The 27,420-nt window shown below is 29.0% G+C and overlaps 1 protein-coding gene across 3 annotated transcripts in view; it reads left to right on the top strand.

Annotated features, from left to right (window-relative positions):
• LOC123291065 (neutral ceramidase) overlaps positions 1 to 23,809 on the top strand; it is a 30,600-nt gene extending 6,791 nt beyond the window's left edge. Inside the window, exons 1-13 of one of the 3 annotated variants that reach the window (XM_044871507.1) lie at positions 12,300 to 12,335; positions 16,735 to 16,889; positions 16,970 to 17,113; positions 17,950 to 18,126; positions 19,405 to 19,532; positions 20,707 to 20,911; positions 20,968 to 21,177; positions 21,586 to 21,708; positions 21,769 to 21,960; positions 22,016 to 22,345; positions 22,408 to 22,575; positions 22,638 to 22,753; positions 23,005 to 23,808. In XM_044871507.1, coding sequence (XP_044727442.1) covers positions 16,767 to 16,889; positions 16,970 to 17,113; positions 17,950 to 18,126; positions 19,405 to 19,532; positions 20,707 to 20,911; positions 20,968 to 21,177; positions 21,586 to 21,708; positions 21,769 to 21,960; positions 22,016 to 22,345; positions 22,408 to 22,575; positions 22,638 to 22,753; positions 23,005 to 23,182 — 2,094 coding nt within the window. In that variant the 5' untranslated portion in view covers positions 12,300 to 12,335; positions 16,735 to 16,766 and the 3' untranslated portion in view covers positions 23,183 to 23,808. Of the gene's footprint in view, positions 1 to 12,299; positions 12,336 to 16,734; positions 16,890 to 16,969; positions 17,114 to 17,949; positions 18,127 to 19,404; positions 19,533 to 20,706; positions 20,912 to 20,967; positions 21,178 to 21,585; positions 21,709 to 21,768; positions 21,961 to 22,015; positions 22,346 to 22,407; positions 22,576 to 22,637; positions 22,754 to 23,004 lie in introns of those variants that run through there. The other 2 variants (XM_044871508.1, XM_044871506.1) reach the window with 2 other exon arrangements.
• The last annotated feature ends 3,611 nt before the right edge of the window (positions 23,810 to 27,420 follow it).

Here is a 27,420-nt window from a genome sequence, read left to right as displayed (position 1 = left end):
TTCGTAAACAACACTGTTTACCCGTGAGGGCGTAAATTTTATAGTATGTATTATTTGGAAATATCAGTTATATATGTGTGACATGTATGTATGTGTAATGTGATAGAGTAATCAATACTGTCTATGCATGGTATTTCAACAGTTAACTCAGTCAATTGTTTGTATTTACTTGTTTGAATATCGAATTGTAAAGATATCTTACAATTCTTGATTTCATGGTAATAACAAGAATTTTCTATAAGAAAATTAATAATAAAAAAAAAAAAACTCTTACTGCATAAAATATATTCTGAAAAGATGAAAACTTGGAAAATATGATTCTTGTGAGGTAAGTAAGTAAATTCTTAAAAAAATAACAAAAGTTTGTTCTATTTGGATATTTACAATCAGTGAATATCAATACCCTTAGTTTACTCCTACTGATTGTAAGTAGAAAATGATGGTTCCTTTGTAGTATAATATTATATTGTCGTTTTTCACTTACACTCAGTGTAAATAGTGTGGACACTATTATACCAAAGAGAGTTCATTGCAAAAAAGAGTTCCTTCTTGTTTGTATCGAAATTTATGAAATGAAATCATTTTACATAGATATTTACCAGACTACGGCGCGGCGAGACTTATTATAATTTTGACCGGTATGTTTGTATGTATGGTTGTTCACCTGTTCCCTCATTTATTCCAAACTAATTATCATAATTTGATGAAAGCGTCTTGATGGTACGTTGGTTACAGGCTTTGTGACGTCACATATTAAGTGAATATGATGCCCTATAGAGGATATAATTCTTTAGCTAATGAAAAATGCAATTTAATGACGCCGTGTTGGGAATAGATCGTTCAAATTAAACTGGTACCGAACAAGAGAGAGTAAATGTATAGGTATGTGTACTCAAACATACACTCTCTCTTGTTCGGTGCCACTTTAGTTTGAACGAACTATATTAAATGGGCTTAATTAGCAGTTTTACAGCCAGTCCGAAAAAACAATAACCTTTAATTGAAATGAAAAGGCCTATGGCTTAAAATGAGTTGGGCTTCTATTTCCAATATGGGAAAATCACAATGCGTACTTTATTATTTTTAATAGCAACCCCAATATGAGCATTTCTATAGGCCTTATTAATTAAAAAAAGCATTTAAGTAGGCATATTATTAAAATATATCCCCTTCAGAGCATACAATAAAATTTATCCTACTCAAGGAGACGTATGAGCAATAGTTACTATTCGAGGAGATGGTCTCAGAGCTGAGCTGGAACTCTCATTTCATGGCATCTTGTGTTTCAAATTACTAGAAAACAAACAGAAAAGTATATTTGACATTATTTTATAATTATTTCGAAAACTGGTGGTGTAATCTATTTATCCATGTTTCAAATACTCAAATACGAAGTTTCATACAAAAAAGATTTACTTTGTGTTTCTTAAATTTTTTCTTAATTTGAGAATGAAACGATGAAGAATAATTAGTAAGTATTGAAAACTGACCTTGAATAGTTTTTTAAAATATAGGTTCTTATACATAATTCAATTAATATACAAATTGAAATCTCGAGAATTCGATGTAGGAATCTTGCATATTGCTTAATACTGTTTCAACATCTCAGCAAACAATTTAAAATAAGTTTTCAATGCATACTATTTAATAGCTTGGGGTTTTATCATAACATATTTAAATATTCAAAAGCCTTTTATTCTTATTATAATATGCTTATATTAAAAATAGTAAACAAATAAATATACTTATAAGATCTAGATCACATAATGTTGCAAAATTTTTATAATTTCTATAACATATTTTCAGAATTGATATACGTGAGTTTAAAAAAAAGCAGGTGTTTATCTTGGCTCGATTGTCGAATTTAAAAAAATAGAGTTTTTTTATTTAAGTGTTTTTATATGATTATTTGTTGTCCGCCGTAATATGTTAAGAAAGCCATTGACGACAAAATACCTTCAAAAAAGTGACAGGAAGCTTAAAATTGTCAAAGGGTTGAAAAATGGAGCTAAATTTAAGAAAAATAAATCGGCAGTACATAGTCGATGTGGTACTGAAGTCGTGTGAGTGCGACCCCTGTAGTCCACACGAAGCCTGATTTTCCCATATAATATACATAATTTGCGCTCTCATGGGTAAACAGTGATGTTTACGAAAAAATGTTTAAAAAAAAAGTTGTTTATTTTTAAGTTCTGTCTCTAACGGCTTACAAGATGAATCCTACGGACCCAAGACCCAATTGACCTATGTTGCTCATTTACGAACTCGACCTCACTTTTTACGTCCTAAGCACGCTATAAAAATTTCATTTCAGCTTGATATCTGTTTTCGTTTTCGAGTAATCGTGATGACAGACGGATAGACAGACGCCAGACAGACTTGAGACAACCGGGAATGGACTAATTAGGTGATTTTATGAACACCAATACCAAAATTTTGTTCATAGTAATAATATTTTAAAGCGTTACAACTTGGGACTAAACTTAGTATACCTTGGTATATTTCATATACATGGTATAAAAATTTGTTATACTTTGCTTATCAGTTAATTTGTTTTTCGATTTTTCCAAATGAATACTTTACTTCTATACAATTTAAATTAAAATCTACAATGAGGAAGTACCTACATAAAAATATTCTCCATTGACAATTTAGTCATATCCAAATTTATAGTCATATTTTCTCAGATAATATAGACTTATAGACTGTATTGAAGGTAAACTTGGAGGAGAGGCGTGTGTTATAAATTCAGTCAAAGCAGTCAAAACTCGTTATGACTGTAAAATAAGTAAACATAGATTTGGACTGAATGATCAGGAGTATTAAGTAAAAAATATTTCATAAATATATATTTACAAAATCATTCATTGTCTTTAAATTAAGGTGGGGGTTTCATTGCTATTGCTTCAAAAGTAAAATACCAATCGTCCTGAAATTTTAAAATATGGTACAGACTGGTTGTCTGATTAGAGTTACCTAATTTGAACGACAATGGAGAAAATGTTTCGATATGTTTATTCTTTTTTTGGTTTGCCATAAATGTATGTGTACAAACAACATTGCCTACGCCTATACACTTGCCTCTCGTAAAGGAATTTAAAATTCTTACACTGACACCATCATATTTAAAATATGCAGTAGAAAGAACAACGTTATAATATAAATTTTCAACTATCGCTTTCAATTTATGAGCATTACCTACTTTTTGCCAAATCTCTATCTCTAGCCTCTTTTACACCTTCGTCTGCATAAAATTCGCATTTCCCAACAAGACCTCAATCGGCACACTGTATTCCGTCAGTTCATTATTTCTGTTAAAATCGCTTAGCCTATAAGCTTACATAAAATGTGATGCAACTATACTACTTATTATATTTCCTATACCTAGATAAAAATTTAAAAATTTTTAAAAATACATTTTTTTTAAATGCAAAAGTAGGAGAAATATTAATAGGCCAAGCTACATACGGTTTGTAGGCTCATTAAATCGCGAAAAGCTGAAAATGGTTTTAATCACTTCATTTACATGTAAAAATAGGAATTTGCTTTAATTTTCTGCACCTTTTATTAATGTTTGTTTACTGGACTATAAGTTATAGAATATGTTCATTCTTCTGAATAAAACGTGACAAATTCTTATCAGATGCCTACGTTGTACAAAGAATACACTCTACAAATTTCATGTCTCTACTATCAGCGGTTTAGGCTGTACGATGATCCGTCAGTCAGTGATTCGGGACAAAGCATTCTATATGTATAGATTATTTCAGTCCGTGAGCCTAAAATGAAGTTAAACTAAACTCTACCTTTTAGAATATTGATAAAGGTTGGTGTAATAATAAAGAATTATTACATAATTATTATTCAAATTTAGTGCATTGAAAGAGCGTATTTTTTTAAACTGTAATTTATTTATAAGAAAATTATTTTGAAAAATCCAGCAAAACCTATATTAATTTTTAAATTAATAGATTACATTTGTAACAAATGTTTCAACCAAGATAAAGTGGTATTAAAAAAATTTAAGTATAAGTACTTAATAATCGAAGAATCCAAACAATTTCATATATAGAACAACATTTTTGTTAAAAATTTTAATACCTATATTTTATGTTTCTAGTTTATTTAAAAAAACTTATTTGCTTATATTTGAGATTATTTGCTTAATTATAGAGAATAAACCCGTTGAAATTATTTCGTTAATTTTATTAGTTTCAAACAGCTGAAACATTTCTTTATAAACCCAAAATATTTACTACAATTTTTTCAGTCTTGTAATGCATATACAGGGTGTTCTGTTATGGATAGCAGAAAATTATACCAGTAAATTAAGCTTATCAATACAAATGGAAAAGCTATTTACCAAATTTCGATGTGAGACCTAGTTCGAGAGATGTAACTATGGGAAAAATAGAATGATTTATGTATTCACAGACCAATCAAACTCATTAATCAAAGTAAGTGCCACTTTAGAATATAGAGGGGATTATCATAAAACAATAATTGATTGTAAATTGATTAATTGGGTGGGCAATGCTAAAAAAACTATTTTGTTGTCTTCATTTATAAAGAAAACAAAAAAATAATACATATTTATAAAATTATTTCACTAATACAGAGACACTTAGATGTGGAAGATATCAACTTACGGAGGGGGATTAAGTTATGTATTAATATTAGTAAATATACTGCAGATAAATATAACACAATATAGCAATTACCTGCTTTACCAAAGTTGTTGTGTTATCCTAAGACATTTCTGATACTTATCTGCAGTAAATGTACTAATATTAATACATAATTACCCCCCCCCCCCCTCCCGCATCTAAGTGTCTCCGTATTCCGAAATAAATTGATAAATATGTATTATTTTTTTGTTTTCTTTATAAATAAAGACAACAAAATAATTTTTTTTAGTATTTCCCACCCAATAAAATCATTTTTCATTCCCCTCTATGTTCTAAAGTGACACCTACTTCGTTTAATGAGCTTGATTGGTTTATGTGAATGCATAAATCGTTCTATTTTTCCAATAGTCATATGTCCTGAATTAGGTCTCATATCGAAATTTTGTAAAGAGCTTTTCCATTTGTCTTGATAAGCTTAATTTACTAGTATAATTTTCTGCTAGATATATATAACAGAACACTCTGTATAATATATAAACCTGCAAATAGAAATAAAATAGCATTATATCTTTGCGGTTATTATTGTTTGAGTATTCCAGTTGTTAAGATATTTTTGGATATCGTACATCGCATATCAGACCAAATATTTACTTAATAGTCATTATTTTTGCATTATCTAACAAATTTGAAGTAATACGAGTAGGTTTTTTTTGTAAAGAAAAACAATATTTATGGGTGTGTTTAAATAAATAGATTTGTAAATAGAAGCTAATTTTATAAAAATTCCGATTTAAAATAAACATACTCAACTTTAAAATAAACATACTTAAACATAATCAAAATTAATTCAACCAACGTAAAGATTATTCCCGTCATTCAAGAAAAAAAAGTTTCGAATCGGTATTATAATGAGCAACATTGTTGCAATTTAAAGTTTTAATCTATCTCTAATTGTTTTCAAATAATTCAAACCTCCTAAAAATGTTTAATTGAGAGCAAAAGTGCTCTATCTTTAACAAGAAGTTATCGATAGAGAAGCAAAACTCTAAATTAGAAAAATGTTTCTAATAAAACTACCAACAACTTTTGTGCGAAACATTTTTTTGAAAACCCAATACCCAATTGATCTATGTTGCTTATTTACGAACTCGACTTCACTTTTTACGTCCTTAGCACGTTTTAAAAATTTCAGCTTGATATCTATTTTCGTTTTTGAGTTATTGTGTTGTCAGACGGACAGACAGACAATCGAAATTGGACTAAACCAAAATTTTGTTCGTAGCATCAATATTTTTAAGCGTTACAAACTTGGGACTAAACTTAGTATACCTTGATATTATTACATATGTATATATACATGATATAAAAATATGCGTTGAAAATATTATTAATATTTTCCAAGAAAAAATTTCTTTTGTTTCATATTTTTAAAAATTATAGGTATCATTTATAACAATAAAATTATTATTTATTGGATTGAACAAAATTAATATCTGTATAGAAATTGTTGAATGACAGTGCTTGCATTTGTTTGGTTTTCAAAAGTGTTTTCTAGAATTTTTTTCGATTTTTCACAAGACTATTGGTGGAAGTTACCTGCAAATTTTCAATTCTTTATCTTTTATTGTTTTGCAGAAAATAGACAACAAACGTTTGTCCTAATTTTCGCCCTCAGGAGTAAACAATGATGTTAACAAAAAGTTGTTTAGTTTTTTATAAAGAACATTTTTATACCATGCATATATGTAATATGCAAGGTATACTAAGTTTAGTCCCAAGTTTGTAACGCTTAAAAATATTGATACTATGAACAGAATTTTGGTATAGTTGTTTATAAAATCACCTAATTAGTCCATTTTCGGTTGTCTGTCCGTCTGTCTGTCAACACGATAACTCAAAAACGAAAAAAGATATCAAGCTGAAATTTTTACAGCGTACTCAGGACGTAAAAAGTGAGGTCAATTGAGTTCGTAAATGAGCAACATAGATCAATTGGGTCTTGAGTCCGTGGGCCCCATCTTGTAAACCGTTAGAGATAGAACAAAAGCTTAAATATTCCTTATAAAAAAATAACCAACATTTGTTTGAAATATTTTTTCGTAAACATCATTGTTTATCCGTGAGGGGGCAAATTAGGCGTAAATTGTATAGTATGTATTATATGGGAATATCAGTTATGTATGTGTGACATGAATATATATGTGTAATATCATAGATTAATAAACACTGTCCATGCATGGTATTTCAACAATTAACTCAGTCAATTGTTTGTTTTCACTTGTTTCATTTGGTTTTGTTCTACTGTTATTGTGTTCACGAATGGACAAACAGACAGATGGACAACCAGAGATGGACGAATTATGTGATTTTATGAACAGCTATACCAAAATTTTGTTCGTAGCATCAATTTTTTTAAGTGCAACAAGCTTGGCTTAAACTTGGTATACCTTGATATATATTTCACATACACAGAGTATAATAATAAAATTTTAACTACAATTGCAACTTAATAACAAAAAAAATCAAATAAATATCATATTTCGCCTGTATTTTAAATCAAAAATCAAAGCTTACGTTTTTGCGCTAGTACAATTCAGTGTTAAGGTTTTATAATAAAAAGAGGCAGGGAAATGGAAAAAGATAATTTATAACAAAATCACAAATAACAATTGAATTTTAACGTTTGTGTTTAATAAAAAAAGAGACGGAAAAACAGGGAAACATAAAGAAACAGACAGATAGTTTAATCTGGATACACATGCAACGCGCACACACAAAACACTCGCTTGTAAGTGTAGGTTACACACACAGTGTACATCACAAAGTTACGTGACGATTTTTATCAGTTATCTTAATAGTGGTAAGCCGCGTGAAGGAACTTCGTTCCAAAAATTCAAAATTTTTATTATTCAAGAGCTTTGAATGTAAATTTCACAGCAATATAAAACTTGTGGAAAAAATGATAAACTGTAGTAAACTTTATTTCCTACAACTTTAGATTAAAATTTGGTAAAAGCTTTTTCATTCGCCTTGATAAACTGAATTCAGCTGGATTATCATTGCATTACGTTTAATAAAACTGATAGCCATGTTAGCTGAATCGTATGAATACTTTGATTAAATTTTAATTTTTTAATATTTATGGTTATTTGTAATGAAAAAATTCATCTGTAATTATCTGTCGGATTTCTCTATAACATCAATATCAAAGTTGTCATCCCTCATCCTACACATAGAGACGAGGTTGTCTTAAAATTCATATATGTATGATACATTATTTAAAGTAGATGAACTGATATTTTATTATCTTTCGTTATTCCGTTACTCTGTGGAATTTTTTCAGAAATTAGTGCAAACTTTATTACACTTATATTACACCACAATTTAACTACCGTGAATTGAAAAATAATTTAAAATTAACATCTGCATTAACATTTTAAATAAATGAACTAGTCCTTTACTATTTTTTATGATTCATGTGTAATTTTTATCAAAATTTACGAAATTTTTTTTGGAATTATAAACTAAACCATTTTTTTTTTTTTTTTGGTTTGGAGAATCCATATCTGAATTATAGAAAGCATTGTGTTCAAATATTATTTAGAATTTCAGAGTTGGAGATATATATCTCACAAAGAGTCATATATATTTTTTTATAGATTAGAAGAGTTTAAAAAACCAACAAAATTATTCGAAAATGTTCGAAAGTATTTTCTAGAATTTTTGTTTTCGTTTTTCGAGAATGTTTCACAAGACCATTAGCTGAAGCTACCTGCAAGTTTTCAACTTATTACCTTTTATATTTTTGGAGAAAATAGATACCAAAGTTTTGTACTAATTTGCGCCCTATCGGGTAAACAGTTTTGTTTACGAAAAAAATTTTTCGAATAAAAGTTGTTTTTTTATTTATAAGGAACAGTTTTTATTTTTAAACTTTTGTTCTATCTCTAACGGTTTACAAGATGGGTCCTACGAACTCTAGAGCCAATTGACTTATGTTGGTCATTTACCAACTCAAGCTCACTTTTTACGTACTGAGATTGCTAGAAAAATTTCAGCTTGATATCTCTTTTTCTTTTCGAGCTATCGGGTTGACGGGCGAACAAAGGGAAATGGACTAATTTGGTGACTCTATGAACATCTACACCAAAATTTTGTTCGTAGCATCAATATTTATTAGCGTTACAAACTTGGTACTAAAATTAGTATACCTTGATATATGTATATTTCATATACATAGGGTATAAAATGAATATAATTTTTCCTTGAAGAGAATTATACGTAACACGGTAAGCAAAGCTCCTTGCTGCTTTTATATGACTTTTTTTACTTAAATTACACACGAATTAACTGGATGAATTTCAACTAGTTAAAATTAAATTGAATTTGACTGTTCTGAGGTTTTCTAGTTAAAATTAATTTTGGTTCACAATAAACGCTAAATTTGCATATTAGCAAATTATGTTTATGATATAAAGATGTAATAGAACTTTTTTTGTTGGTGAAAGGTATATTTTTTGAACTATTAGTAAATTCACTCTAATTGAATTGACTTTCATTACTTTCTGTAATTCAGTTTTCATTTCAATATAATAGTAATAATGGGTTTTAACCTCCGTTTCTCTGACATATGCATATAAGGCCACCCACATCATTATTTGTTAGTCTTTATTTATTTAAATACAATCGTATATATACAATTACATTTTATGATGTGGGTGAAATCGGTTACTTCGTTCTTATCCAAGCGACGACAAATATGTGATCATTTCTAACGGTCAAGAACTAACGGTTTTTTTTTTTTTTTTTAATTTTTTTAATGAATAAAAGATAATGCCCCATTGGTAACTTAATATGATAATTGAGTAAATACTCAAAAAAAGAAATATCCAATAATTAATTTCGCTCTTAAATTTTTGTACTTCATTCATTCTTAATGATAAAATATGAGAAAGAAGCATAACTGCTACTGAGCTTAAGTTACAAACATTTTGAAATTGTTAGCAATTTTAAGGGTTCCATCATCAAAAATTAACCCGTATAGGGAATCACTATTGCGTCTGCCTTTCTGTTGTTTTGTCCGTCTGACTGTCTGTCTCACTGTCACAGTTGAATATATCATACGAAAAAAGTTGAAAAGAAGTTATTTAATTTGGTATTTATATATAGTTTGATGACACAATCACCGACGTATAGTGTAAATACTAAAGTTCTAATTTTGAGAGGTAGCTTCAGGGGGTAAATTAGATAGTTAGAAAACATTTTTTGCTTGTATGTCATGTGCCATATCAAATTAATGGACTCATTATGAGAAATACAAATATATGTATACAATGCGCCCGGTGCGAATTGCCCTAATTTAAAACATTCAAACTAAACATAATAAACAACCCGGATTGTTTTTTTTCTAGGTTTTATTTAAGGTGTTAAAAACTGGCGAAATTGGACTATTTAAAAAAACCGAAAAGTAGCAGAGAATAAATTATTCCATTAGCCTACCTAAGATTATATCTAATTCAAATTCTTAATATTAAACAAAAAATAGATGAAGCATATTATTGTACTAGATCTAAATTTACTGGAAAATACAATATTATCGTGCTATTCGTACTATTCACATAAAAAACACCTAAGTTCTTTTCCAATAAAAGACAATTGAAGCAGCAGCTCGAAGCTTAGGTGGACAGAAAATGAATACTTAGGTTAGGTTAGGTTAGGTTAGAGTGGCTGTTCTGGGGTGGGACACACTTAGACCATAAGGTCCGTTGTGATACCAAAACGGGTTGGCCCATCCCCGGCCACTACTCCATGAATCATTTGGAGCTGTTTAAGAACAGCAGGAAAGCTTTGACGTCGACGGACTCCAGGTCGGAGAGATCGTCAAAGAGAGGTTGGCTCAAGTCCATCGCCTCATCGACAAAAGCTGGGCAGTGACAGAGAAGATGAGACATTGTCCTCTTCACCACTGAAAAAAAATAAATACTTATTTTCTGGCCTAATTAGTGCCCTCACGGGTAAATTATGATGTTGAAAAAAAAAAATATTTGAAACAAAAGTTGTTTATTTACTATATTTAAACTTTTGTTGTATCTCTTACGGTTTCCAAGATAAGTCCAACGAACAAAAGATATAAAATCGCAAAAAATTTTTGTTTTTAAACTTTATCTTTTAAATTAAATTAAAATTTGTGTCTTTTCAAACTTTATCTTTTCGACATTTTAGGTTATGCTAAAATTAAAATATGGAATAAGAAAATACCCACCAATAATCAGTGATTTAGGTGATAAAAACATAATAGTCAACTTGAAAATAAATAAATAGTAAAAGCAAACCTTTTTTAATTTGAAACAATAAAAATTGTTATTTTTACTTTACTTGAAAGCAAATAGCTTGCTTATCTTTTAGTAAGTAACTTTATTTTCATACAGTTGCTATATCTCATACATTGTTAATATCTGTCGAGAAACTAGAGAATTATTCAAATTGTACTCGTGGTAGGTACTACATTTTATGCTATGATGTAATTTTAGATTAGCGGCTTTAATTGGATGTTTTTTTTATCAAATCAATTATTGACAGTTTGTAAATATAGTAAATTGTCATTTATTTTTGAACTATATGTTTGTTTATGTTCTTCAGTTCTTCAAAAACATTGCAAAAATTATTTTGATAAACCACACCATTAAGGGTTCTATGTTGGAAAAGAAAATACAATTGGAGCATGCCACATAAAACTGGCTGTGGGAGAAGCAGCTTTTTTTTCCAGTCTGGTCCCGCTACATTTGTACCTTAATAGTTATGGCGAAGCAGACTTTGATAGAAAACTACACTCTCTTGAATTCAATTACAATTTTCCAATTTTAATTTTAAAGAGTATTGCATTACACCAAGCTTTTATGTGGATTTAACGTTCTTGGAATAAGATCGGATTGCGTTTTCAAATATGTTTCATTTATTTTCAAACAGAATAAACTGTAATTTAAATCAAAAGCACTAAATAACTTAGTACCCCTTTTTAACTTCGTTAGGCGATGTGTTTCAAAAAAATACGAAACACGGTTTATGCAAAATTTTAAGTAGATTGTTTCATACAAACTTAGCTCCCGTTTTTCACCACCTTATAGTAAAATTTTGGAAAATATTCAAAAACACGGAGCGAGGGTGATATTGAAAGAATATCACTACTTATGGTCTCGAAAAATTTTTTACTGCTCTACCAGCTTAAAATTGAAGAATATTTGCTGTTATTATTTTTGAATTTGGTTTTACACGCAGCAAAGCAGCGTGTCTCTTATCTGACATTTTGAAATTTAAAATTTTCATAATAAGAATAATAGCAAATATTCATCAATTTTAAGCCGGTGGAAAAATTAAAAATTATAATGATAATCAATGAGTGTAGATTTTTTATCTACAGATCACTTTATTTATCTGCAGATCACTTTAACATAATTGTTATTAATAATTATAGGTAATAAAAGTAAATATTTGTTTAATAAAAAAGATATATTTTAATAAAAATTGTTTTTTTTTGTCATTGGAATTACGAAACGAATTAGGTACTTAGTAACAAAAAATTTTACTGATTAGTTTTAATTATTTTAAATATTCAAACAAAATTATCCTACATAAATAGGGAAATAGTTTTTAAAAAATTTTCATTATCATTCCAAACGGCATTCCAGTTTTATTTTGTAATTATTTTGGGTAAGTAAATTTTATTTTTATGCTTTTATTTTATTATTCTTTTATTTTGAAATTTAAAAAAACTTGGATTAATTTGCTCTGTTAATGCTTCGAGAACCTGTCATGTATTGAGAGGTCTAGGGTCATCTCTAATCTATATATGGTTAATTTTAGTACTCATGGTCTCTTGTTGATAAAAATCAACAAAAAAAAAGCTTGCTTCTAGAAGCAATGGGGCGAGCAGTACTATCACGCGTTTTATGGACAAGTTGTTATGAATGCATCTCATAACATATTTTAATGAGAAAACAAAGAATTTTTTGGAAATTTTATTATATTAAATTCTTTCTTATGATCCCTTAAACCCCTACCTAAAGTTTGTAAAAATATTATATAAAAAAAACAAACCTGCATGTGTTTGTGCCAGAATGCTTTGGATTCGTATCGAATCCGTTTTCGCTAAATGTTTCGAGCAATACTGTTATAAAATTTTGTGCATCAAAAAATATTTCTATTTCTTAAATTATTTCTCAATAAATAAGTGCCCTAGTAAGAAAAAGCAGAAAAATAGTGGAGGGAGGATGAAATTATGTGAAAAAAACCTTTGGAGTTTTTCAATCTGAGTTAGCGAGGTAAAGCTTCGTTAATATCCATCCTTATTAGTTTAAGAATTTCTTAAGAATTTCTCGATTATTATTAGAAATCCTGAAATCTAGTAACCATTTGCCTATTTTTACGATTGCTAAAACAGAATAGGTACTTGATTTTTTCGAAATTTTTGTATTTATTCCCGAACTAATCCTAAAAAATTAATTTTTCTGGATTGAAAAATTTAAATTTCGTAAATTAATTCAATTTTCCCTCAAATCAATTTAGGGAAAAATTGTGAGAAGTTCAATTTTAATGCCTACAACTCTGCTTATTATAAAAACGATATTAACGAAGCCTTAAAAATAGTCAAATCAAAAACTACTAGAGCAGTCCTAAAATTATATCCTCTATTTAAAATTTTTCTGTCTATCATTAGGTATTTTTGAAAAATAATATATAATAACATAAGTTTTTTGATTGTCATTTGTCGCACGCTCCATATTAATCATAAATACCTTTATCTAATTTGTATTGGAGATTTTAAACTTGAAACTTTAACAAATTCAAAAAGTCAATTATTTTTGTCAATTTTTTTTTTAATCGTATTCATTGAGATTATTTTTTTTTTTGAAAAATGGATTTTATTTTAAGATATTAATAGAGGTATTAAGATAAAATATATTGATACTTTCTTTTTATATGAAATACTGATTTACCTTGTAATACTTATTAAGTAAGTCCAATAAAATATTGAGTACCAACTTAAAGGGTGTTTCAAAATATATTTAAAATTTTAATGACTTGTACCTCAATTTTGTTCGATTTTGACTCAAGCAGAATTCAACTTTAGTTTAAGGTGTAAACAAACGGTATTTGTTTTCCGATAAAGGATCTGTAAAAAATTGTTATTCTTAGAATTTGATGGTTAAATATTATCTTCGAGGAAACTTTTAAACCAGAAAATACCTAAAGTCAGGTGCAAATATTAAAGTTGAAAATTTAGACTCTTTGCAGTAAAGAACGAGAATTTGCTACAAAAATATGTAATTCCATTTAAATAATATTTCCATTCTATTTTCAAAACATAAAGGTGAAAAGAGTTTAAGAAATCATCTTCAGTTCAAAAAAGCATGTTCGCTTTGCTGTACTATTTTAATTGGTTGAAAATAACTACTACCACATAATATCACCCTTGCCCTCTCTTATTTCTCGCCTCGTAGTCTTAAAAACTACTAAACCGATTTTAATGAAACAGCTATGAGGTTACTTGGAGAGTATACCCATAGATAAAAGATTTAGTTAGTAAACCCTTTCAAATAAACAAACAAAATTTGAAAATCGGTCCACAATTGGAGGAGAAATCGGCGTACATACGTAAAAGAAATACATACACTCGAACATAGAGCCTCCACATTTTTGAAGTCGACTTATACAAATTTAAAGTTTTCATTAATAGAAATTTTTTATTTTAAGATGTTATTTCATTTTTTGGGACACTCTTTATATTGACTTCTTTTTAGATGACTAAAAAATTAATTAACATGTGAAATTATTGTTTTTACGCAATTTTTATGTTGAAATATTCACTTCTGATAATAATTATTCATAAATTTTTAAAAATTGTTTTAATAATTAATGGATAAATGAAATAACGCGAAAATTAGAATTCTGGTTTTTATCAACTTTGATATGGCAGGATAGTAGGTAGGTCATTAAATATCTATTCGTTCCGTGCATAAGTTTTATTTCGGGACGTTACCATAGTAACAACACACTACCTTATTAATATAATTATTGTATGGATGGACGTATAACTATGGATTCTATATATCTTTTAATTTGAAAGGTTAAGCACTTGAATTTACTAATGCCTCTACATAACATATAAAAAAAACCTGATAAGATTCATGTAGGATGACATAATAAGCCTCCGGCCTCCGAATGAGTGTCGGCTCTGCCAGACTCGCTATTCAACCTACCTACCTATTATTACGGCAGCGTAAGTTATTATGTGCTTATATCCAATAAAAATTTAAGAGTCTAATCTATTAGGAATATTGGTAAAACAATGTTTCATTTTTACTGAATCATTATTATTGAGGTTAAAAATAAAAATCAGCATTTAGTATTTTTAACATTGCATAAAATGAAACAAAGACATTATTCAAAAAAATTTTTGCATACCTTATCAAAAAACATTCCAAAAGGCATTTACCTTTAAAAATGATAGTACGCTAAACTGATATTAAACGACATGAGATAAAATAAAAATTTTTTTTTCGAAATATTCTTTTATGGCAAATTATGTGTTTTATGATAGGCACCAGTCAAATTTATTACCCATCTCTTTTGGGTAGAGTGGTGTAATTAACATTAGGAAAATCTTCATGGAATATTACACAAAATTTTGAATAACGTATGCAAATTATGAAACTTTATCATCAATGTGAGTGGTCAATTTGAACTACTTACCGAGTACCACATGATTTTCATGGCCTCATATCGCCAAAGTGAGTCCACTATTTATCGTTTACTAAAAAACTTTAAATCAACCGGTTCTGTAAATAATTAAAAAAAAACATGCGGGCGTTGTCGAAATGTGAGATATGATCGAGTAGCTTTTACAGCAAGCACAAACAATGCCATTGATGATATCGACCCGAATATATGCGGACGAGTAATAAAAAAACTGAATTTGAAAAGGCGCAAACACTTCAAAAAATTTGTTTAAATGTTTTACCCTTTAATTTTATAAGAATTTTAATCTCTCTAGGGGAGATTATAAAAAATATCTGGGCCTTTATCAAAAATCCGCCTACGGGAAACCCTAAGCAAAACCCTAAAAGTTCTAAATGTGGCAATGAGTTTACTACTTTTGCAGAATAAAATATATTTTAATAGATTTTAATAAAATATAATATTTTGTAGAATAAAAAATTTTTTTGGACAAAATCTAAATAATAATTACTACAATAGTGCTACAAAAAATTGCATGTTGCGTTTAGACTTTGTTTTATAAATAAAGATATTTTTACCTATGCAGTATGTTGAAAATTCGCCTGCTTCACTTCGGGCGAAAAAACGAAAAAAGAAGAAAACAAATTTATAATTCCCTCTTTCTAACTATTTCAATTTTTATTTTCTTCTATAACGAATGGCTTTTATAGATTACTTAAAACAACGATGGATCATCTTCCCTCAAGGTATCATTTCCCCCGCAATTTTTATATACAAATATTAAAAAATTAAAGTAGTAATTTGGAAACTATTTATTTCTGAACTACTTCTCGAAGAAGTCTAGTATTTACAAGTTATATTTCCAGCACCGGTAAATTAAAAATATTTTCCTGTCTTTATCATTCTGAATTTTAAAGAAAAAAATTTTAATTTTTAGTAACTTGATCTATAATTAAAAAATTTAATTATTTTTATTATCAATGAGCATACAAGAATGTTCTTGGTATGTTTATGGCGATGGAAGATAATATAATCAACCTTATCGGCGGAATAATTTGTATTAGTTTTACACCGAAGCCTTATCCAAGTCGTAATCGTTAACGTAACGTAACCTTTATCGCGTTTGTATGTTAAAGCATTTTTTTTAAATAAAATTATGTAAAAATTTACTTGCAGGTCTTATCATAGATATGAAGGGCTTATAATACTTGCGAAGACAACCTTCCATCTATTAACTTCTTTAAGCTCATTTTGTAATTCACAATTGTTTTTTGCTCGTTCAACAATATTATAGATTTATATGAAATAAATAAATGTACGTTCGTATGAACAAATGATTTATTAATAATATTTATTTAATTTTATTTCACAGATGGGATATTTTAACTTACAACTGGACATAAAATGTTAAAATTGTTATCAATTGCTTTTATTTTGATAACAATAAGTGTGTCAAATGTTAAAGCTGATTATGGAATTGGTGTTGGGCGGGCGGATGTAACTGGACCTGCAGCGGAAGTTACATTCGTAAGTGTATTATATTTTTTTATTAAATTTTGAATGAATATCAAAAATTTATGGTTTACTTTCTATTGTTTAATCAATAGATGGGCTATGCCCGAATAGAACAAAAAGGTCAAGGTATCCATTTACGTCAATATTCCAGAGCTTTTATTATCGAAGATGGTACGGATCGTATTGTATTTGTATCTGTGGATGCGTGTATGATGGGGCACGCTGTACGTGAAAAGGTAAAATATTTTTTTGTTTCTTTTTTATAGCGGATGAAAGCAATAAATTTATCATTGATTGATGCTTATGTTGGGAAAGAAAGTTTCTTGTCTTTAACTTTAAGTTCAAAATCCCTAAGCATCATCGCTAGATAATTTTAATCTTAAAAATTTTAGTCAATGTGATTTCTGAATCTAGCTAAGTCACTCCGAGAGTTGATGACAGCGTATAGTTTAAAGTGCACGGGGTAAATTTAGGTATCTTTTCCTTTTTTGTTGAATCATAGTAATTAATGTATTTTGTTTAAATATATCACCTTCAGGATCCACAATAAAAATATTTAGCTAAATTTATTGAAAAAAATTTAATTAGCTAGACCGTTTTCGACTGCTTTGGCAATTATATATCACTTAATTTAAAACTAAAATTAAACAATCAAAATAATAATAAATGAATAAAAAATAACATTAAAAAGCGCCCTGTAACAAAAATAATTGATTAATTTCACCTGGAACAGAAAATTAAATATTAAAATTAAATCCTAATGTAGGATTTTTGTTATGAATACAATTCAAAAAATATATACAGGGTATTTTATTATTGACTGCAGAACTATTGCCTTCCGAAAAACTGAGAAAAAAAAAAGAAAATGTTCTATACCAAATTTGGATCTGAAGCCTAATTTACGTGATAATTATCCTACTTTTATTTTTTATTTTGGTTACCTAGAAATGGAAATAGAGTAACAGTTCTATTCTATTAGGTTAAATTTAAAATATTAATTAATTAAAAAAAAATTTTTGGTACTCCCAGCAATCTACAATAACTTTTGAATTTGTGGTAATAATTTTTTCAGGTTTTACAAAAATTATCTGCTCAATATGGCGATTTATATACGGAACAAAATGTAATAATTAGTGGAACCCATACACATTCCACTCCTGGTGGATTTTTAATGGATTTTCTGTTTGATATTTCCACGTATGGTTTCGTAAAACCTACGTTCAATGGTTTAGTGTCTGGTATTTTTTTGGTAAGGTTTGAAAATTTTATATGTACATCTTTTTTATACTATTTATACTTTTAATTTTATTAAACTTTCTTCTTGTAAATACCAGTAGAGAAAATGGATATTTTAGTTTCCAATAATGCAGTTTCCAGCAAGTGGCAATGCTCGCTGATCTAAAGACATTGCTGAATTAAATTAATCAAAAGCTATACTTGCCAAACTTTGATAGTTCGCTGAACTTCTTGCAGTAGTATATATCGATAATCTCTGATTTTACGATATATACTAATGATATATCGTAAAATCAGAGGGAAGTAGCCGGTATCTAGGCCACAAAAATCAGAGGGTATATGCTTTAAATCAAAGTGTAAAATTCTTTCAATTTTGAATAAACACAGGGTATGCGCAAACTTGCCAGGTTAAACCACAGGTTATACGTGTATCAACCTAAAAATTCCATTAAAGCACTTATTTTCACGGAGCTAGAAGTACTGCAGATGACAAATTTTGGTTTTACAAACAACACTATAAATCTTTTCGTTTTAAAATGTTTGATGATTTAAAGTACTTCTTGCTCCATGAAAATAGCACCCCCAATGCGATGATTTGTGACGTTTGTCCGTCGAAAATATTGGTTTATCTACACCTTAATTTTAAATTTTCACTATTTTGCAAACTTTGATTTCAAAAATTTTAAGAAAATTAAATTTTTCGATAACGCTATCAAATGCGAATTTTCACAAAATGCAAATGACATTCGTTAGGCAACGGTTTTTTGTCCATCCATCAAAATAAAATAATGACAAAAATAAAATTAAAACTTTTTAAAAATAATGATTTTTTTATATTGTAAAGAATTCAAGCTTAATTTTAACAGTTAACTTAAATGTAACAACTATTCAAAAACCGGCCAAGTGCGAGTCTGATGCGCTAACGAAAGGTTCCGTACTTTCGTACAAGATATAAGACTAGGTACTTTTTATGAAATACTTTTGTAAAAGAAAAGTAGGTAATAATAAATAATAAAGTGCTGATGTCTTTAAACTATCCCAAAACTTAAAATTAAAGGGTAGGCAAACAAAAATTTTGAGTGGACAAACCGTTGACTAAGATGCTGAAGAAACTTTTAATTTCCTCAAAATTTTAAATTGAAGTGTGGACAAACAATTTTTTTTCTTTAAAACCTAATTTATACTGTATCCTATACGGTCCTAGGTGCCCAAATACCCATGAGTTAGAAATTTATTAGCAACATATATAAATATAATCGATAAATATCGAATGTCTTTTATGCTTTTTTAGAGTATTAAAAGAGCACATGAATCAATAACACCAGGAAAAATTTTTGTGAGTTCCTCGGAAATTCAGGATGCAAATATTAATCGTAGTCCTTCAGCTTATTTAAACAATCCAGAATCAGAAAGAGCACAGTAAGTACATTTTATGTGTGATAAATTTTCAGTTTTGATCGATGCCGACTTAAGTGCACAGGAACGGGATCGTTAAAAAAGTAGTATTATGCTAAAATTCTCATTTTACTATACTAATGGAAGAATTATGTGAAATGTTTATCATATGAGAAAAAACAATGGAATTAACGAAATTTAGATACATGTTACCAACTTCTATAGTTTCAAACATGCCGGATTCAAAGTTTTATCCCCTTTATGAAACCCATATGCAAGTTTTCATGGTTCTAACCCCATAAATTTGGGGTGTGCGTTGATATATCAGTCAGTCAGTCAGTTATTCTTTTGTATATACAAATCCAAAGAGTAGAGACTCAAGGTTAAAATTTGCATAACAAGGCGCTATAAACCATTATTACAAATATTTTGTGTCAAAACGTGGTCGTACAAAACTGACAGTGGTAGTCGTATTGTTTTTATTGTAAGAAGGTTTGACAAAAATTCAATGAGGAAATTGATTCTACGCAAACTGATTGTATCGCCAAGAGATTGGGCTGTACGTTGATATGTCATCAATCAATGAGTCAGTTATTATTTTATATATTTAGATCACAAGAGCAGAAACCTGAACATTAAACTCTGTGTAATAATAAAACTTGATTCTCGTCAAACTGGCGGAAATTATATTTAAAAAACATTACAAATTAAAAAATTTATAGTTTCTTAAAATAAAAATGAATAAAATACAAGTAACATGATGGCATCGGGTTGGTAATATCAAGTATACGAATAAAAGTACCATAGAGTAGACGTCTTCTGCGCAAGAGCATACTCTAGATACAGCTACGGTTCAGAGAATGAATAGGATATCTTCTTGCACAGGTAGATGTCTGCTCTATAGTACTTTTTTCGTATATTTATTTAAAATAAAGCTTTGTTCATCGATTAATCGGACCACGTGCATGACGTCTATCCATAAAAAGCTGTCGATTTCTTAAAAGACTATTATTAAATTTTTATTTTAATATAAAGAAAAGGTGTATATTTTCAGTTTTTTGTTTTTAAATTTTTTTGTTTTGGAGTAAAACTTAGGAATTTAAGGAAATCATTCTTTCAGTAGTTTGAAATGTTTTTGATTAATTTATATTTTCTGAATAATTGAAGATTAAAATTTATATTTTTTACGTGTTTGAAGGTATAAATATGATGTCGATAAAGATATTGTCCAATTAAAATTTGTTTCGAGTGAAGAACCTGATCGTATATTAGGTGCAATCAATTGGTTTGCTGTTCATCCAACGAGCATGAACTATACAAATCGTTTAATATCATCCGATAACGTTGGCTATGCTTCAATTCTTTTAGAAAAAAAATTAAATCCCGACCATCTAACTGGACGTGTAAGTTTTTCTTACTAGAAGTAATTTCAAAAATAATTATGTAAAAAATATTTTAGGGGCCATTTGTAGGAGCATTTGCATCAACTAATTTGGGAGACGTTTCACCAAATATACGGGGGCCACGATGCCAAAAATCCGGAAATGTTTGTGATATTTTATCTAGTAAATGTAAGGAGTGGGGTGACTTATGTGTTGCTTCTGGACCGGGTGTCGATATTTTCGATAGTACTCAAATAATTGCCAATCGATTATACGATAAAGCGGCGGTAAGTTCGAATTTTTATAAACGTTGGTTCTTTTGCACAATTTAGTAAACCATTTATTATTAATTACAATGCATACCTACCGATTAACGGTAGTTTTGAAATTCAAAATTGATTTTACAGTAAAACTGCACATAATTATGGGAATCACATAATTTCGGGAAAAAATCAAACAGTTTCCATTAAAATTTTAAAGTTATTTTCTAAACCCTTCTAAATATCAATGTGTGACATGTTGAAGTATTTGGCGCAATTGCCCATTTAAGAATCTAATGTTTTGCGAAATGTATTCACTGTATTACAATAACCTTTTACTTGATATCGTAAATTATTTTTACCTCAGCTAGGATGTCAAAATGAACCAATATAAAATCTTAGAAAACAAAATAATAAATATATCTTTCCCCGCAGTATTTATTAGGCATTGAAGTGGCAAAAGAAGTGACGGGACCCTTAAAAATTATACACCAATATGTTGATATGCCAAAACAGAGGCTAAATATTACAAATAGAGCTACAGGTGAAGTCACTCAGGTATAAATATGATAACACAAAAATTTTATTTTTTATTATTTAAAATCTTTTCATTAATAGATTCGTGGTTGTTTACCAGCGATGGGATATAGCTTTGCAGCGGGTACAATAGATGGACCAGGTCCAATATTTGAGCAAGGACAAACTACTGAAAATGATTTATGGAACTATATACGAGATAAAATTGCAAAACCTACTGCGGATGACATTGAATGTCATAATCCGAAGCCTATATTCATTCCCACTGGAAGAGTAAGACATTTAGAATTTTTGTGGAAAACAATTTTTATAATTATTGATATTTTAGATGAGCTATCCAACCGAATGGCAACCTAATATTGTTGCAACACAACTGGCGTTAATTGGAAATGTGGCAATAGCTGCAGTCCCTGGAGAATTTACAACAATGTCTGGCCGAAGACTTCGTAATGCAGTAAAAGAAGTTTTAATTGAAAATGGCGCTGACGAGGATGTTCGAGTGATTGTGGGTGGGTTAAGTAACATATATTCGGACTATATTGCAACGCCAGAAGAGTATCAAATTCAAAGATATGAAGGAGCTTCCACAATTTATGGGCCACATACTTTAACTATCTACGTCGAACAATACAAAAAATTAGCAAACGCATTAATGAAGGTTTTTACCAAATCAATTTTTAATGCTAGCCTTAAAGTAACACTTTGAAATTTTTTTGCTAGAATGAAAAATTGGACGAAGGGCCATATCCACCAGATTTATCTAAAGATTTAATTTCTTTATTACCACCTGTAATAGTGGATATTGCACCATGGCGAAAAGGTTTTGGGGATTGTGTTAAGCAACCAGCCAAGATTGCTAAACCTGGTGATGTAGTTAGTGCTTCATTTGTAAGTAAAATTCGACGAATAATTTTTAGAAATTTTTATTGAGTTTCATTTTCTTCTCTTAGGTTTCCGGCCATCCTCGCAATAATTTAATGCATGAAAAAACATTTTTGCAAATTGAACGTGACGATGGACAAGACGACTGGAAAGTTGTTGCCACAGATGCTGATTGGGAAACACGGTAATATTATTTACTACTTATTAACAGGCGGAAATTTATTTTTCAAACAAGTTCTAAGGCAAGCAAAATGAATAACTATTCAAATGTCTGAAATAAAACGGATTAATAGAGACCGTAAATTATAATTTTGGAAATCCAAAATTTTTATTATTTACTTTCCATACTTTACTTCGAAAGTTCCATTTAATAATGCTTTCCCCTTAAACCTTAAAACAAACATTTCTTTATTAAGATATTCATTTTCTTTTTAGATTTATATGGCGTAGAAAAAATGCATTATTAGGCACAAGCGAAGCAGAAATTCAATGGACGATTGGACCGAATGTAAAACCGGGTATATATCGAATAAGACATTTTGGATATTATAAATACATTCAAGGTGGAATTTTCGATTATGAAGGTCTCTCTGATAATTTCGAAGTTATTTAAGCCAAAGAAAATATTTCAAGCAATTTCTTAATGTTTCCTTTTCGAAGACTGGTTAGAACTAAGTCATTAGGGCATAATATTTTTGTAAATTATTTATAGAGTTTTTTTTATAACATAACGCCATTATATTCTGTTTATTCCAAAGAAATTCTCGCTATTGTAAAAGAAAATGTAACAATATATCATAACGTAACAAAGTATATGGAGTGTCTAGAGTTAAGCGCAATACCGATTTATTCATAATGGGGAAACCAAAACATGAAAATTATTCTTTTTTGAATAAACCACGTTACTCGACGATGAATTTTTTTTTGTTTCCATTCGTGATCATTCATTTTAGTTGCAAGGAACAGGAAAAAAAATTATCCAATTGGTTAAAAAAAGAGTTTAATATCGGAAATTTTATTCCCCCTCCCATCTTTTGAAATGAAAATATTATTTTTAAAAATAGAAGGGTCGAGTACATAGCTCTGAACATCCTATATGTATAATATTAAGAAAAAAATTGTGATATTTTTTTTCACTATGCCCAAAGGGCATGAGAGGAATACTTAAATAAATTAGTATTGTTTCAAAAAAGTAAATTAGTATTTTTTGAAGAAAAGAAAAAATAACTTTTTAAATATTTAGCCAGTTGTTAAACAATTAATTGTTTTTTTTTGTATTTTATAAAAAAGAAATAAAATATATTTAAGAAAAGATATATCTATGTTGTTATTATTTTCTATGCCATGTATATGTATATGAAATATATCAAGGTATACTAAGTTTAGTCCCAGCTTTGTTACGCTTAAAAATATTGATACGATGAACAAAATTTTGCTGAATGAGGTCGTAAAATTCATAAATCAGTAACATAGGTCAATTAGGTCTTGGGTCCTACGGATTGTGTCATACAGACCCATCTTGTAAACCGTTAGAGATATAACAAAAGTTTAAAAGTGAAAAATGATTCTTATAAAAAAATTAACAACTTTTGTTTGAAACATTTTTTCATAAACATCACTGTCTACCCGCGAGGGCGCGATTTAGGCGCAAATTATATAGTACGTGTTATAAGGGAATATCAGTTATATGTGTGTGACATGTATGTATGTGTGGCTATCTAAGAGTGGCTATCTTTCTTTAAACATTTTTTCGTAAGCATCACTGTGTACCCTTTCTTTACTTACGTGCGTAATGAAACAAATGATTGCAAAATCAACATTGTCTATACAATATTTCAACAATTAACTCAGTCATTTGTTTGTTTTCACTTGTTTTAACTGATATTGCAACAATTATTTAAAGTGTAGGCGCTGGATGGGTTTCGTATGCATTTACAGGTCTCACTGAACAAGTAGTGTATTTCTAAGTATTTCGATCCGCTGAATCTGAATTTTCAATTTGATTATCACTCAGAGTGGGGGGTTATAAACAAATTAATTGTTTATAAGGCCATTGTTCCTAAACTATTGCAAAAATTTACCAAACAATTTATAACCATTCTAGATGAAAAAACTATTTTTTTTATTCGTCTTGATACGATCAATAGAACCGGCGATAGGGTTAAAATTGTAAACAAAAATGATAACGAATAAGATCGGCGCGCCGATTTTGTGGGTTTTTTTTTGTTTTACAAAAAGTAATAACCGCATACCCAATTTTATCAAATTTGTATTTCGTGGTGGAAGTTAGGTTCCAAAAAACGATTTTAAAACTGTAGGTTATACCAGGCCCCAAACAAAGCAATGTACGGGCGTTTTAGAGATTGTCTGTATATTTTAAATAATATTTAGATCAGATGTGTTATTGAGTTATTCCAAGCAGAATAGAAGTAGAATTAGACACTTTGATCATTAGATACTTTTTAGCGTGTGAACAGACAGAATGAATGTGACTACAACAATTATCTTTTAATATGTGAGAAAGGATTTTAATGGTGATCATAATACATAATAATTAAAAAGCAAAACCACAAAATTTATTTATCATCGGTCTTTTAGTTCCTACCATGTTTGCAAACGCTACACTGTCAGCATAAGTTAATAGCAGCAATTATGAAAGCTCACAGTTTTTAAATATCTTTTAATACATTTAATGAAAAGCCGTAGTATAATCTTTAGGGGTAAGCCCAATAACCTTCTTATTAAATAAACTATTGAATTTAATTGATAAATTATAAGATAATATAAATTATAAGAAAAGGTGAAAACATAATTATAGAGTCGTCTACTCTCTAATTATGTTTTCCTATTATAGTAGACCATTTTACTATAAATATTTTTTTTATTGTTACTTTGATATGAGAAACAATATATTGATGGAAGTTTATAAGATTGATTTTGGAATCGTTTTTTTAACCTGTGTTTAAACTATATATATACAAAGGAAACATTTCAGAAGAGGGAAATAATCTGGAGGGAATAATAGCAATGTTCCGACTGGTATATCAACGCCCAGCGCAAATCGCTAATGAAAATTTCGAGAGGATATTGATTTTATACTGGAGGTGTCATTGAAGAAAGGATTTTTTGAAATTTGAGGATGTGTGAAATAGAGGATGAAAGAGTGAAATAGAGGATGAAAGTTTATATAAAAGTATTTAAAAACCGTCATTTTTGAAATTTAAGTTTGAGAGTAGTAATTTGTTGGAAGTTATTAACATTTATTAAACACATTTTTGAGTTGATGCTACTAACAAAATTTGGGTAAAAATGTTTATAAAAACACCTAATTAGTCCATTTTCTGCTGTACGTCCGAGTGTTTGTCTGTCTGTCGACACTATAACTCAAAAACTAAAAAAGATATCAAGTTGAAATTTTTGTGGCGTATTCGGTACGTAAAAAATAAGGTTGAGTTCGTAAATGAGCCATAATCAACAAAGGTTAATTGGGTCTTTACATAGCTATGGTCATACGGACCCATCATGTAAACTGTTAGAAGTAGACCAAAGCTTAATGTAAAAAATTTTCCTTATAAAAAATAAACAACTTCTCGGAACCTTGACTTTCCCTCGTCCAGATTAGTCCAGAGGAGCTGCTTTTGGGGACTTCAGAGTAAAAACATCCATTGATTCGACTATTAGTTGTAAATGCTTAAAACTTTTGTTAAACTGACATAAGTTAGTTAAACCCTGTGAAGAATGAATTTCGGAAGGAAATTTTCCTATTAAATTTTTGTTTCGAACGCAAAATGGTGTCTGTGTATAGTACAATAATTAAAAGTATCTATGTTACAATAATAGAAAAAATGGTCAAATAATAAATTCTAATGAAATTTATAGATAATAATTTCGATGGCATGATTACTACTAATGACCTAGAATTTCCAAATTTTTATTTAGCTCACACATTAAACTCTCTCTTTTACGTCTCCAATTGACTGTAAGTCTAATGTGATAAGTTCAACATAGAACCATTTTTTGTAGTTCAAGTCCTGATTGAAAAATTTCAAAACATTGGAGATACTCCAAAACGTAAAGATCATAAATTATTTTTTTCGCTTTTCGTGGTGAAACAATATCTCTCAAACAATATCAGAACGATAAAAAAAGAATAGTTTTATCTTAAAGGTTCGATGTACGACACTGGATATTGATCTTTTTATTCACAAAGTTTACAAAAATCGTAATATACCTTGCATTGCCAAACGGTGCCCGTTCCAGATTGAGGACCGATGCTCCACCAAGGTCTTAGAAATTTGATTCGACAAACAAAAAATTCGTCTCTAATTCTTTGACTTATTTAAACAAAATAGCTGTTATGTATTTTTTTTTATTTCTTACTTTTTATGGCAAAAGTTTGTAAACTGGAGTTTTTTTCTTATTTCAGAGGCTTATTACTTGTAGGCTATGCAACTTTTATAAATTCAAAAAGGCCAAAAAACATTGAATTATATTTTAATTAAAATCAATCTCAAAAAAGGTGCATTGTCTTTGCACATAAGTGAGGTCCACTACTCCAATCATATGTTGTTTATGCATTTCTACTTCCTGAATCCAAGTTTGAAGCGAAATGTTTTTAATAGAAAAGACTAAAAATATCGAAGAGAACGTATAATTTATTTTAAATTATCGCAAATTTTGGCAACAGGCAGCAGAGTAATACGAATTTACCCACAAACGCTTTTTTAAATAGGAGAAAAAACATTTTAGGTACTTCAAGCGCAAACGTGGATCTAAGGGGGGTCATGGGGGTCCAGAGCGATTAGATAATGTGAAAATCGGAGAGTGCGATACATTTTTTCAGTGTTCCTA

Source organism: Chrysoperla carnea, chromosome 1 (genome assembly GCF_905475395.1).
Source record: "Chrysoperla carnea chromosome 1, inChrCarn1.1, whole genome shotgun sequence".
Taxonomy (NCBI): domain Eukaryota; kingdom Metazoa; phylum Arthropoda; class Insecta; order Neuroptera; family Chrysopidae; genus Chrysoperla; species Chrysoperla carnea.
Note: the sequence above shows the minus strand (reverse complement) of the source record. Positions and strands in the feature narration are given on the sequence as shown.